The sequence below is a fragment of the Pseudophryne corroboree genome, chromosome 3 (genome assembly GCF_028390025.1).
Source record: "Pseudophryne corroboree isolate aPseCor3 chromosome 3, aPseCor3.hap2, whole genome shotgun sequence".
In the NCBI taxonomy this organism is placed as follows: domain Eukaryota; kingdom Metazoa; phylum Chordata; class Amphibia; order Anura; family Myobatrachidae; genus Pseudophryne; species Pseudophryne corroboree.
Window position 1 is genome coordinate 702,131,053 of NC_086446.1, and position 13,044 is coordinate 702,144,096.

Consider the following 13,044-nt stretch of genomic DNA (forward strand, 5'->3'; position numbering starts at 1 on the left):
GGTCAGCTGACCGGTAGGGGCTAATATTTGTTGTTATTTTATTTCTCCTGTGAGGAACAATAGGATTTATGTGGGGAGCAACGCGATTGTTTTTTCTGTGTAGGCCAATGTATGTGTGGATTTTTTTTTACTATGAGGGCCAATGTGTGTTTTTTTGTTTTGTTTTTTTCTGTGGGGATCTGATGGTGTGCCTTGGCAATTTTAAAATATTGTTCAGTGTGCCGCAAGTAAAAAAAAAAAAAAAACAAAGTTGAAAATCACTGATCTAAAGGAACACCATCAAGCAGAGCTGTAACTAGACTTTTTGGCGACACTGTGCCAGAGAGAATTGGCGGCCCCTTCCCTCTCCTATTTTTCCAATAGGGACATAAGGTGCACGCCTTGTGGGGAAGGGGCATGGCAAGATTGATGCCACAGAAGCCCATGCTATGATGCCCCTTCCCACAAAGTACAAGGTAAGTTTAAAATAGTTAGAATTCTCTAGCTAAGAATTATCTAGCTTTCTATGCAAGGGCAGATAGCCCAATGAATAGATTGCCTGTGGCAATGCAGTCAGACAATTGGCTTGAGTCCCGGGTATATCAGCATCTTGAAATGTAATAAAGGACAGTGCGACTGAATAGCAAATAAATCTCGAGTTGAGTTCATGAATGTTGTATAGGAATTAGTGACAGAAGGGGTCAGGGTAGGAGACAGCGGTGGTCAGGAGATACTGGGCTTCAAAAAGGGGGGAAGCTGCAAGTGAAAGTAATTAATTAAAACAGATAATTGACAAGTGCCACCAACAGCGCCCTCTAGCCTGCAGCGCTATGCGCGGTGCCCCCTCTGCACACACCTAGTTACGGCCCTGCTATCAAGTATAAATCCAACTTTTAGTGGAAATTGGTTATAAACCCCTCTCTCCTCATTATTTGAATGACTTTTTCATTTGGGACCACAAATGAGCGATTCATGTGGAGTAGAACATACACAAAGTGGATGCTGACTCCCACCTCCAGTCCCAGTCATCAGATTGCTAGAGTTGCCGACATATTTACAGTTGCATGTGCCAAATATAATTGAGCTGGAAGAATTGAGTCGGCGGCCTGAAGCAGAGTATTTTTTTTTTTTTTTTTTTTTTTTTTTAACACCGCTATTCTGTTTAAACAGATCATTTATCTCCTACAGGAAGAATGGTATATCCAAGGTACATGCATCATGCTGCAACTCGTTGGAACAACTGAGAACTTATGGCACTTTGTGACTAACAAGAACAAAATGGAAAGATAAGAGACACCGTGCATGGCTGGACAGGCCCATCCGCAGAGAAACATTTCCTGGTGTAAAGATGGTTGTGGGGGGACAAAGCTAGATTGGAAACCTTGCACCATAAAATAATAAAAGTCAAAATATAATATCTGTACAAGACACTGGAGCTGATGTGGAGGACAGTGTGCAAGTGGTAGGTTTTTATTTTGTGGATGGTAATAGGACTATGACAGTCACATGTAGGTCACGATATGCTGCTATGCAGAGTAGTGCATACAGTGTGGGACACCTGTTTTCATGCAGTACTCTGGAAAGGCTGGTACTAGTGCACACGGATCACGATTACGGCGGCTATGAAAGCAAGCACACGGATAGTGGCAGACCGGTCGCAGTGAGGCAACTCTGCCTAAGCACGAGTATCCAAGTTTAGTTCAGTCTGCAAAATGCATAAGCAGCTACAGCCAACTTGTGGTGAACTATGCTTCAGCCTTGTTGTCCAAGAAAACTTTTTTTTCTTCAAATGGATTAGTTCCTAAAAATTTCTAAAAAGAGGATTTATATCACATATAAGGGAATTATAAGAATTAAACTGGCACAGAGTCAGACTGGGGCCAACCAGGGGCCCATGAAATCGCATGCTGTCAACGGAGGAGTGGCCAGTCCTTAACGAATCTGCTCCCCCAACCAACTCCCTCTACATTATTCCTGTGCATACCATGTCACACCAGTGTTTGGGTAGACTTGTCCGACTCTAGATTAAAACTGGCGGAGATCAGGTGCAGTTCTGATGTAGGACCCATCCGTCCTGTATACAAGCATACCCTACGGAAAACAATGCAACTCCAGGTGCCCTGCTGCTACTATAGGCTCTACCATCAAGTTGCTGCTAATCGATTCTTCTTACAAATTGGCAGGATCAGATTGTGGTTTGTAGCGTCCTCAGGGCAACTAAATTGTAGGGGGCCCCAACAAGAAAATTTATCAATAAGATGTGCTGGCAAGGTTATTAAAAAGTATAACAAATTTACTAAACACACTGTAGTGCCCCTAGCTTACATTATACCACTTAGAAAACCCAATCCTCATATGCCACACACTGGTGATGTAGCTATATACGGATGGGCTCTAGTGCATGTGGGACCCTGGGCATTCATCCCGGTTGCCCTGTTATTCTGACTCTGCAAATAGGCGACAGATTTAGCACATGAAAATGCAAGGTAATAACATGCACCTCTTTGTAGGGTATTGGGATAATAGGTAGACACTGACAGTGGGCACGATTCAATTCGATGACCGTTGAATAGCACCAGGAATTAGCTCCCAGGGCTATTCAATACAGCGCCCTTTGACACCCGATGATGGTATTACCCAGAGGAGTGCGAGTAGAAATCAGACAAAAGTGTTGGCATGATGCCAATTTCTGCCCTTAGTGTGGCAGAAATGAACGTTATGGTAAGAACTTACCGTTGATAACGTGATTTCTCTTATGTCCACAGGTATCCACAGGATAACATTGGGATATTGTCGAGCGACAGCGAAAATGGCACCAACACGGTCACGAGCTTTCTGGCCTCCCAGGATGCATTGGGGCTTCAGATATTACCATTCGGAGCCATCTCGCCAGCGTCTGTTTACTAGCAGGCCAACCTCTCCTATGGAATCCGTAGAGGATGAAGAGGGAATCTGTTTTCCTGATGGCACTAGTACGATCTATGTAGATTTTTAAAGACCGGACCACGTCCAGTGACTCTTCTCCTGCAGATAGTCCCGATACCTGAAAAGCTGGGACTACAATCTCTTCATTCAGGTGAAACTTTGACACCACCTTTGGAAGATAACTAGATCTTGTTCTGAGAACTGCTCTGTCTGGAAAAAAAACTTAGGAAAGGAGACTTACATGATAATGCTCCTAAATCTGACACTCTTCTGGCTGACGCCATTGCCAGTAAAAAACGAACTTTAACAGTTAACCACTTAAGATCTGCTCTCTCAAGTGGTTCAAACAAAGGACCCTGGAGAAATTTAAGAACTAAATTCAAATCCCAGGGAGCTGCAGGAGGAACAAATGGAGGTTGAATATGTACTACTCCTTGGAAAAAAGTACGTACATCCTGTAGGTCAGCAATCTTCTGCTGAAACCATACAGTCAACGCTGAGACTTGCACCCTCAAGGAAGCAACCTTCAACCCTTTATCCAATCCTGCCTGCAGGAAATCCAAAATTCTAGCTACTTTAAAAGATCTCGGATTATAATTTTTTCCAGAACACCAATGAATATAGGCTTGCCATATTCTATGATATACACGGGCCGAAGAAGGCTTTCTTGCTCTAAGCATGGTTTGGATTACCTGCTTTGAAAATCCTTTAGCCTCTAAGATAGAGGTTTCAACAGCCACGCCGTCAAAGACAGGCCGATCCAGATGACTGTGACAACAAGGACCCTGCATTAACAGATCTGGACGTTGAGGGAGCAGTATCGGTGCTTCCATGGACATTCTCAACAGATCTGTGTACCAATGCCTTCTTGGCCAAGCTGGAGCTATTAGAATGATTGCTCCTTTTGCCTGTTTTATCTTTCTCACTACTCTGGGTAACAGAGATATTGGAGGGAACAGATATGCCAGCTGAAACCTTCATTCCACTGACAGTGCGTCTACCAGGACGGCTCCTGGGTCCCTTGCCGCTTCCCAATTCAGTACACCCGGGACAAATACTGCTGACAATGCCGGGAGATGGAGTTCCGCCCATTTTAGAATGGAAGTTACTTCCTCCATCAGACTCTTGCTGTGAGTTCCTCCTTTATGATTGAGGTATGCTACTGCCGTCGCATTGTCTGAGCGGATCTGGACTGGTCTTCCTTGTAGATTGTCCTTTGCCTGAACTAGGGCCAAGTAAATGGCTCTTATTTCTAACAGATTTATCGGCAGGCGACTTTCCCTTGCGGTCCATTTTCCCTGGAACCATAGGCTTCCGAGTACCGCCCCCCAGCCTTCCAGGCTGGCATCTGTCGTCAGGACTTGCCACTCTTATCCAAAAGGGTCTCCCCTTGTTTAAATGGTCTGTCTGTAGCCACCATGCTAGAGACCTTTTTACATTTACTGGAAACTTTATCATCATCTGCTTCTTTATTGTTTGACGATTTCCGTTCCATTTTGTCAAAATGAGATGCTGCAATGGTCTGGAGTGGAATTGCGCATATTCCACCATGTCGAACGTTGATACCATCAGACCCAACAGTCGCATGGCTGCATGGACTGACATTGTCTGGGCTTGCAACGCTTCCTGAGCCATGACCTGCACCTTGACTATTTTCTTCTCTGGTAAGAGAACTCTCTGTAGGTCTGAATCCAATATGGCTCCCAAATGAACCATCCGCTGTGATGGATTCAGGGACGACTTCTCCCAATTTATGAGCCACCCGTGTCTCTGTAAACAAACTATCGTCTGTTGGAGATGGCTCAACAGTAAATCTTGCGACTGTGCTAAGATTAATAGGTCGTCTAGGTATGGGAATATCCTTATCCCTTGTTTGCGCAGACAAGCTGCCATAACCACCATGATCTTGGTAAACACCCTGGGTGCTGTAGCTAGCCCGAAGGGCAGAGCTTGGAACTGGAAGTGTTCCTTGAGGATGGCAAACCTGAGGTAACACTGATGTGATAGTGCTATAGGCACATGTAGGTAAGCATCCCGCACATCCAGAGATACCATATAGTCTCCCGGTTCCATAGCCAACATTATGGAGCGTAACGTCTCCATGTGGAACTTCGGGATCCATATGTAATTGTTCAACATCTTCAGATTTAGAATTGGTCGATATGACCCATTTGGTTTCTGGAATATAAACAGATTGGAGTAATACCCCTGTCCCTTTTGTGATGTAGGTACTGGGACAATCACACCTGACTGCAGTAATTTTTGGACTGCTTCTTGCAAGGCATTGGCCTTCGACTCTATACGAGACGGGCTGGTGCAAAAAAATCTTTGAGGAGGCTGCCTCCTGAATGGGAACCCATACCCCTGAGATACTTCCTTCTGCACCCAGGCATCTGTTGTTGACTGTTGCCATGTGTGTGCAAATTGCAGAGGTCGGCCCCCAACCCTGGAATCCTCCAGGCGGAGGCCCGTCTCTTCAGGCTGAGGGCTTCTGTTCAGGTTTGGAAGCTGGCTTTTTGCTTGCCCACTGCTTCCTACCCCTGGATTTAAACTGGGGTTGTTTAGGCTCCTCTTTACCTTTCGCTTTGCCTTGCCAGCGAAATTTTAAACCCTTGGACTTAGGGTTGTAGGTAGCCGGAAATCTGACCTTCTTCGATTCAGCCTCTGACTCTAGGATATCCGATAAAGGTTTTCCAAATAATATATTACCCACAAAAGGCAATGCTTCCAATTCCTTCTTGGACTCCGCATCTGCCTTCCCGGTCCGTAGCCAGAGTGCTCTGCGAGCGACTACTGCCAGGGCTGAAGCTTTAGAAGCAACAGTGCCTACATCAATGGCTGCTTCTTCTAAATACTGGGCAGATTGTCTTAAACGGCAAAGACAATCCTCTTGCTCCCTAGTAGGAGAGGGGATGTCATTCTCTAGTTCCTCTATCCATTCGCCCATTGCCTTTGCTACCCAGGCCGAAGCCATAGCAGGTCTTACCACTGCACCCACAAGAGAAAAAATATTTTTCAATAGGCTCTCTACCCTCCTGTCTGTGACATCATTCAAAGAGGTAGATGACAGTGGCAAAGCAGATTTGTGCACGAGTCGCAGAACATGTGCATCTACTTTTGGAGGAACTTCGCTCTTCGAACAATCTCCAGCAGGAAATGGATAATAGGAATCCCATCTCCTAGGAATCTTATACTTTTTACCGGGCGCTGCCCAAGACTCATCCATCATTTCCGTCAACTCCTCCGACGCTGGAAATTCAGCTTTCACTGACTTTGTTCGTTTGAATACAGGTGCCTTTGCTTTTAACACTATCTTGGCTGGTTCTTCCAGAGAAAGCACAGCCTTTACTGCATTAATGAGTTCAGATACATCATCTGAACTAAAGCTCTGCGACTGATCATCATACGGAGTTGAATCTATTGTTTCCGCATCATCATCCGATGTATCCTCTTGTGTAGTCTGCCATACAGACGTATCTGTCTTAGTCTTACCTACCCCTTGGTTGCTTGTAGAGGCTACTGGAACCAAACCATAGGAAGGGAGCTGCATGTATGGGTTCATAGTGTAACCTAACCCTTGAGGGGGTGCTACTGGAGCTAACCTGTCCGCTATTGAAGACAGAGTCTTTGCGAACATATTCCATGGTGGCTCTACTGGAGGTTGAACTAACTCCTGTTTTTTACTTTGCTGAAAAGCGAAACAGTTTGCACACAAACCCTCATAAGTGACCAATTGAATCATATCAATTACCCCTGACTTACAAGATAAGCATGTTAGGGCTGTAGGAGTGCTTGACAAATTCTCCTCATCACTTTTGCCGCTCACAGACATTTTTTCTGATATTGACTACACAATTTTGTGACTGAACCACACCCTATAATCAGTATATAGAGGTGAAATCAATCTGACCACAGTGCACCCGATTTGAGGGTCAGAACAGGACTGACATTACACAGAAAAGTCAGCACACATACTAGCAGTCAGTCACATGTTAAAGCATTAGATATTGTCATATGAGAATACAACCTCCATAATAACTTATACATAAGTAGGAAAATTGTACTTCTGTTTAACTGGTTCTTTTTCAACATAACATGCAGAAAACACAGTAATATACAAGTCTCATATGCAATAGGTACTAAAAATTAACAGTGCACACTAAGAAGTAGAAGGAATTTTTAGTACTGTATACCCTGCCTCCAGGGAGCGGGATACATGGAGACTCGCCACACTTCCATATCCAAGCAAAGACGCTTGTAAGACGCTGAATGGATTCAGACACTACTGGTGTACACTGCCGCTCTTAGTAACGGATAACAGACACGGACGCTGAGCGACTCCACGTGCATGCAGACACTAAAGGCCTGCGACTCGGTCTGGGCGGGTTTATATCCAGTGTACACAACCGCAGCGTCTAAGCTGCGACCGAGTACCCTCGTGGTAGCGTCTGAGCCGGAAGTTAGGTCATTCAGCTCATGAAACGAGAGACACGCGGGAACTGGCCATGAACTCGGAGGAGGGACGGCCAGGAGAGCGTCTGAAACCCCCTGTTGACTTAAACTCCCAGGATCGCGGCCTCACCTAGTCCTGGCGCCTATGATCCCCAGAGCTTAGCGCTGTCACACTCGAGATGTTCGGCGCATCAACACACTGTTTGCAGTCTCCACCAAATCAGTGTAGCCGTGTCCTGACCCCTCTAGTAAGAGGAAGCCCATAGACTCACCGTCTCCCCATGCTCCGGCCACAGCCTGGTAACGTCTGCTGGACCTGCTAGAACATCCGACACAGACTCCCGTCGAGACAGCACTGTACCGCGAAGGTAAGCGTTGTTGCGACCCGGTGGGGAGTTGTTGGAGCGACTCTTTCTAATATGCGTTTAAGATGCTGTAAAGAGAAGTCGCTCAAAAACCAAAACAGTAAGTCTATAAAAATTTAAAGTAATGAAACTTGAGGCTGCTTTCACAGCAGCCCTGTGACCATGCGGCTCCTGCCGCACCAAGCAAAAAACTGATCTGACTGAGTCAGTGGGCGGGACTATATAGTGGAGGCCCCAATGCATCCTGGGAGGCCAGAAAGCAGAAAGCTCGTGACCGTGTTGGTGCCATTTTCGCTGTCGCTCGACAATATCCCAATGTTATCCTGTGGACCCAGCCAGAGAAATAACGTTGTGCCAAGCACATAAGTCAGAGATTGCTGGTTCTCCTGACAAAACACCCTGTTTGGTCCGGGAGAATGGGCATTCTCCAATTTACCACTGCGCTGTATTGAATAACCAGCTATGCAACCGTCATCGAATTGAATCGTGCGCACTGTCTAGGATGGTCAACAGGTTGACAGGTACAAAAGGTTGACAGATGGAAAAAAAAGTCGACACGATAATAGTGGACACTTTTTTTTTTTTTTTACATGTTTTCCCAACATTTTTCACAATTTACAATCCACGTAGGCTACAATTGGGAATAGTAACCTGTGGCGAGTGCAGCGGAGCGAGCCACCTTGCCTGAAGCGTGGCGAGCGTGCTTACTGATGGTGGTCACATATTACCAAGCATACAAGATTTGACCTAAAAAACAAAACCTGCACGTTGACCATTTGGTGTCGACCTATTGACTGTAGATCTTCTATACCACATCCCTTTGTAGCAGTTTTCTTGGCTTTGTAAGGCGATCCAAACATAGAGAAACCTCCCCCGTCCCTGTCCAGACTGCTTTGCACTGGATAACAATTTTTGTTTTCGGTTACATATTAGTATGTGAAGTTATTTATGCAAATGGGCCAGATGTATTAACCCTCGAGAAGTGATAAATCAGTGATAAGTACAAGGTGATAACGCACCAGCCAATAAGCTCCTAACGGCAAATGTACATACTGGAGCTGATTATCACAAAGTGATAACGCACCAGCCAATCAGCTCCAGTATGTACATTTGCCGTTAGGAGCTTATTGGCTGGTGCGTTATCACCTTGTACTTATCACTGATTTATCACTTCTCCAGGGTTAATACATATGCCCCTTTAAGTTAGCTGCACAACTACACACATCAGGTAATGTGTGTAGTTACACACAGCTACGTACACCACAAGAAATATTTACCGCTACTTCCTCGCTGGAGCCTGGGCAGAGATGTCCCTTCATAGCCAAAGCACAATACTAAAGACAAAGTGAAACAGCTTCACCACAGCTGAGTGTGTCAGACATGTTTTTTCCATTACAAGTTTGTTTAAAGTCAGAGTGATGTTAGGAAAAAAAAAAAAAAAAAAAAAAAGATCAGTGACTCAACAGGCAATTATGCAGGATACAAGATCTGGCACAGATGTGCAATATTTCAACACAAGAAAGAAGTTTCCTAGAGAATGTTCTATGGAGCAGCGTTAATTCCTTACTATTCCAATGCAACAAACAATCTGAGCATCATTGATGGCATTACTTACAGTATTATCAACATCATCAGGGGTGGGTGTAATACATATATAAACTGCATTTAACATATGTACTGTACATGTTACAGGTTACAGCTCCTTCATATTGTTGATACCCAGTTAAGGAAAATAATTCAGATCCAGGAAATAAGATAATGACTAGTCCACACAATATTATACAAAGAGCACCCCCTATTGGTAATTCCTGCTAGTGATAGTGTGGAAAATATTTCTGAACACTGGTGATTTATTTGGTGTGAAATAAATGGCAGGACACATTGATAATAAATATATTTTTTAAAGAAACAATACAAATAATTATAGTTTACATAACATACCATATAAAATCGGTCAGCTTTCCTACATAACCCACCAACAAAGATGGGATGGAATCTAACAGAAATGTAAGTGCCACATGTTTGGCTCTTGTGCACGACTGGTATCACAGTGGGGGCCATCACTATTCCTAGTAATCATGGTCACTGTATAAAACATAGTTTAATCAGCAATTTTGAATTATGGTACTGGAAAGTGTATTGAAGGGTGGATTTAACTAGAATTCACCCCAGGGTATAAACTATGGTTAACAACAATAATTAAGGCTAAGCAGCTCAATGGAATGAGGAACCGCCTAACAACACTGGCGAAATGGGACACAAGAAGCATCAACATTCTGTATACGCACACACACATGCTCAAACAACCTATGATTTGTGTGCAGTATATGTATAGACACATTATACAATGGTTATTTGAGCAACAGTGAAAACATGGCCCCAAACCCTCTGATCAACATAATTTTAACTTTCCACAGGATCAGGCCTGCTTAATGTGTGGTCACTGGTACAATATTGAATTGAAGAAGGTGACCGAGAATGGTCATATGGCAGATTCCATAAATGCTGCCAAATGGGACAGAAGGGCAATTATTCCTGGGGCCACTATTGTTTTCACAGGTGACTACTAGCGATGAATGACAACACATCTATTGTAGATGTACTGTAATAATTACTATATAGTGTTAATAGCAGGTAAAGCTTATTTGATCTCAGTGGCCTACATCAGAGGCTCTCAAGCGCAGTCCTCAACGGTCCAGGTTTTAAGTATATCCATGCTTGGCCACAGGTGACTAAATTAGCACTTCAGTCAATTTGATTTAAGCATCTGTGCTGAGCCATGGATATACCTAAAACCTGGCCCGTTGGGGGAGCATCGAGGGCCACTGGCCTACATGATCCACCACACAGCACAATTACCCACCAACCATTAGTAAAAGGTAATAGCCAGGATTACCCTAGAGGCGGATGGGGCTCACAGCTTATCATATGTAATAAAGCTTTTCCAGGCTGTTGTAAATAAGGGGTGCTGCTGTACTGTGGGTCCATTTGTGTGTACCCCTTGGCCCAAAAGATGCCCACCCATTCCCTGTTGGCAGATTATTGGTATGACACTGGTTTCAGTACTATTTTAATTATCATTTTCACAGAAGTTACTTTAGTAGTTTCTTGTTTGAATGAGATACATTATAATGGTTACACTGCACACAAGGCAAAATACAGGAACTTTTATCCAGCAAAACATTCATTAGACCAGGCTACAGCAAACTGTGTCTCACTAACTTTTGTGGAACTACAAGTCACAGCATAAGTCTGGCAGGGAATGCAGAGTCTTGAAATTCCACAACAGCTGACGACCATTGTGATACACTGCACCAGGAATAGTAGCATTGATAAAACAGAGAGAGAACCACACAAGAGTAGCAACTGCATCCAAGCATTTAGCTGATGCCTGATCAGACACGTTACAATGTTGCAATCACAGGCTGCTTTGTCCTTGGGTTGCAACGGAGAGGAAACAACTCGTTACAAGGCACTTAAGCAAAGCACCATATAATGCTGTCTGTGAGTTCCTACAAGCAAAACTACAAATAAAGTCTCCCAAACAAAAGTCAGAGGAATCCCACAGGTATATCCCAGCCGTGCCTTACCTCTGAAGGTGATTGTGACTATAGGATCCGGCCTCCCAAGCTTGGTTTTAGGGACATTATAAGCTGCCTCCACAAAGACCTTCAGCATGGTTGCACAGCGTTGGGTAGACTGCCTGTATATGGGAAAGAGCTGCGGCTGCTCCTGGCACCGGCTGCAGGGAGCTTCCTGATTAGAGCTCAGCCACAAGCAGCGCTGCTGACCGGACTGGGAAGCCGCTGCAGCAATGGGATTGTGTCTTTAAAAAATAGTTGGGTGGATCTTTTGAGGGCTGATTACTCACTTAAAGGCTGTGCACAATACCTGTAAGAGGATCTGTGTGCAGGTCCTGGCCTGTCAGCCCTCTAGCTGAGCACAACATGCACCCTTTACTCTTATATTAGATGTGTGTATCACTGGCTGCCCAATGCTTCATTGTGTTCTGCATCAGAGTGTGATGTTACTAAGGGTCGACCTAAGCTGTGTCGACCTAACGACCGTATCCCGTTACTAATGACTCTTTGTGCTTCATTCTGTTATACGTTATATAAATGGTAACTGTCATGGTTCGGGTACGGTTACTACTCTCAATTGTAGTCCAGGTAGATGGTAAAGTAGGATAAAGTTGAAAAAAAAAATCCAAAAAACTTATGTCGACCAAATTTTTTGTGTCACCCATTCTCAAGTCAACCATTATTATTACCAGTTATTTATATAGCACACACATATTCCGCAGCGTTTTACAGAGAGAATATTTGGCCATTTACATCAGTCCCTGCCCCAGTGGAGCTTACAATCTATATATCCTATCACGTGTACACACACAGAGGTCATTTTTTGTTGGGATCCAATTAACCTACCAGTATATTTTTCGGATTGTGGGAGGAAACCAGAGCACCTGGATAAAACCCAAGCAAGTATGGGGAGAATATACAAACTCCACACAGTTAGAGCCATGGTGGGAATCAAACCCATGCCCTCAGGGGTGTCGTACGGTATGCCGGCGCTGGGGCTCCCGGCGACCAGCATACCGGCGACGGGAGCCCGACCGCCGGCATACTGACAGCGTGGCGAGCGCAAAGGAGCCTCTTGCGGGCTTGCCACGCTGCTGGCACGGTGGCGCGCTACTCGCGCCACACTATATTATTCTCCCTCCAGGGGGGTCGTGGACCCCCACGAGGGAGAATAGTTGTCGGTATGCCGGGTGTCGGGATTCCGGCGCTGGTATACTGTGCGCCAGTATCCCGACATTCGGCATACAGAAGACCACCCGCCCTCAGTGCTGTGAGGCAGTAATGCTAACCATTACACCATCCGTTCCATATTGCCCATCAACCATTTGAACCTGTCAAACTTTTGACCATGTCAACCATTTAGGGTCAACCTGTTAACTGTCGTTTTGACCTATTATCTGGATACCTTCCTGAGCTTGGTAAAGCTGACAGCAGTACCTCCCCCACTGAACCTATGGGGGTTGGGACTGCTTTCTGAAATGGAGTGACAGCAGTAGATAGAGCTATCCATAGGCGGATCCAGGGGGGGGGCACTTGGGCCCGTGCCCCCCCCTGTCGTTTCTGACTTCTTATTTTTTTTCAAAAGGAGAACAGCAGCAGCACTACTGCTATTTCCGTCAGTAAGATTTGATAAAAGAGCCGGCAGTCACTAGGACCCGCCGCTGCTCTAACAGCAAGTCCGTGTGGTTACCAATGGGAAGGCTGGAGCTGCAGCTCCAGCCTCCCCCTGCTCACACCGCACC

The 13,044-nt window shown here is 45.0% G+C and overlaps 1 protein-coding gene across 6 annotated transcripts in view; it reads right to left on the minus strand.

Annotated features, from left to right (window-relative positions):
* The window catches only part of MYOF (myoferlin), a 255,570-nt gene extending 243,963 nt beyond the window's left edge, over positions 1–11,607 (minus strand). For 4 of the 6 annotated variants that reach the window (XM_063962070.1, XM_063962068.1, XM_063962067.1 and 1 more), the window contains exon 1: positions 11,312–11,606. In XM_063962070.1, coding sequence (XP_063818140.1) covers positions 11,312–11,399 — 88 coding nt within the window. In that variant the 5' untranslated portion in view covers positions 11,400–11,606. Of the gene's footprint in view, positions 1–11,311 lie in introns of all 6 variants that reach the window. The other 2 variants (XM_063962066.1, XM_063962071.1) reach the window with 2 other exon arrangements.
* Between the last annotated feature and the right edge of the window lie 1,437 nt (positions 11,608–13,044).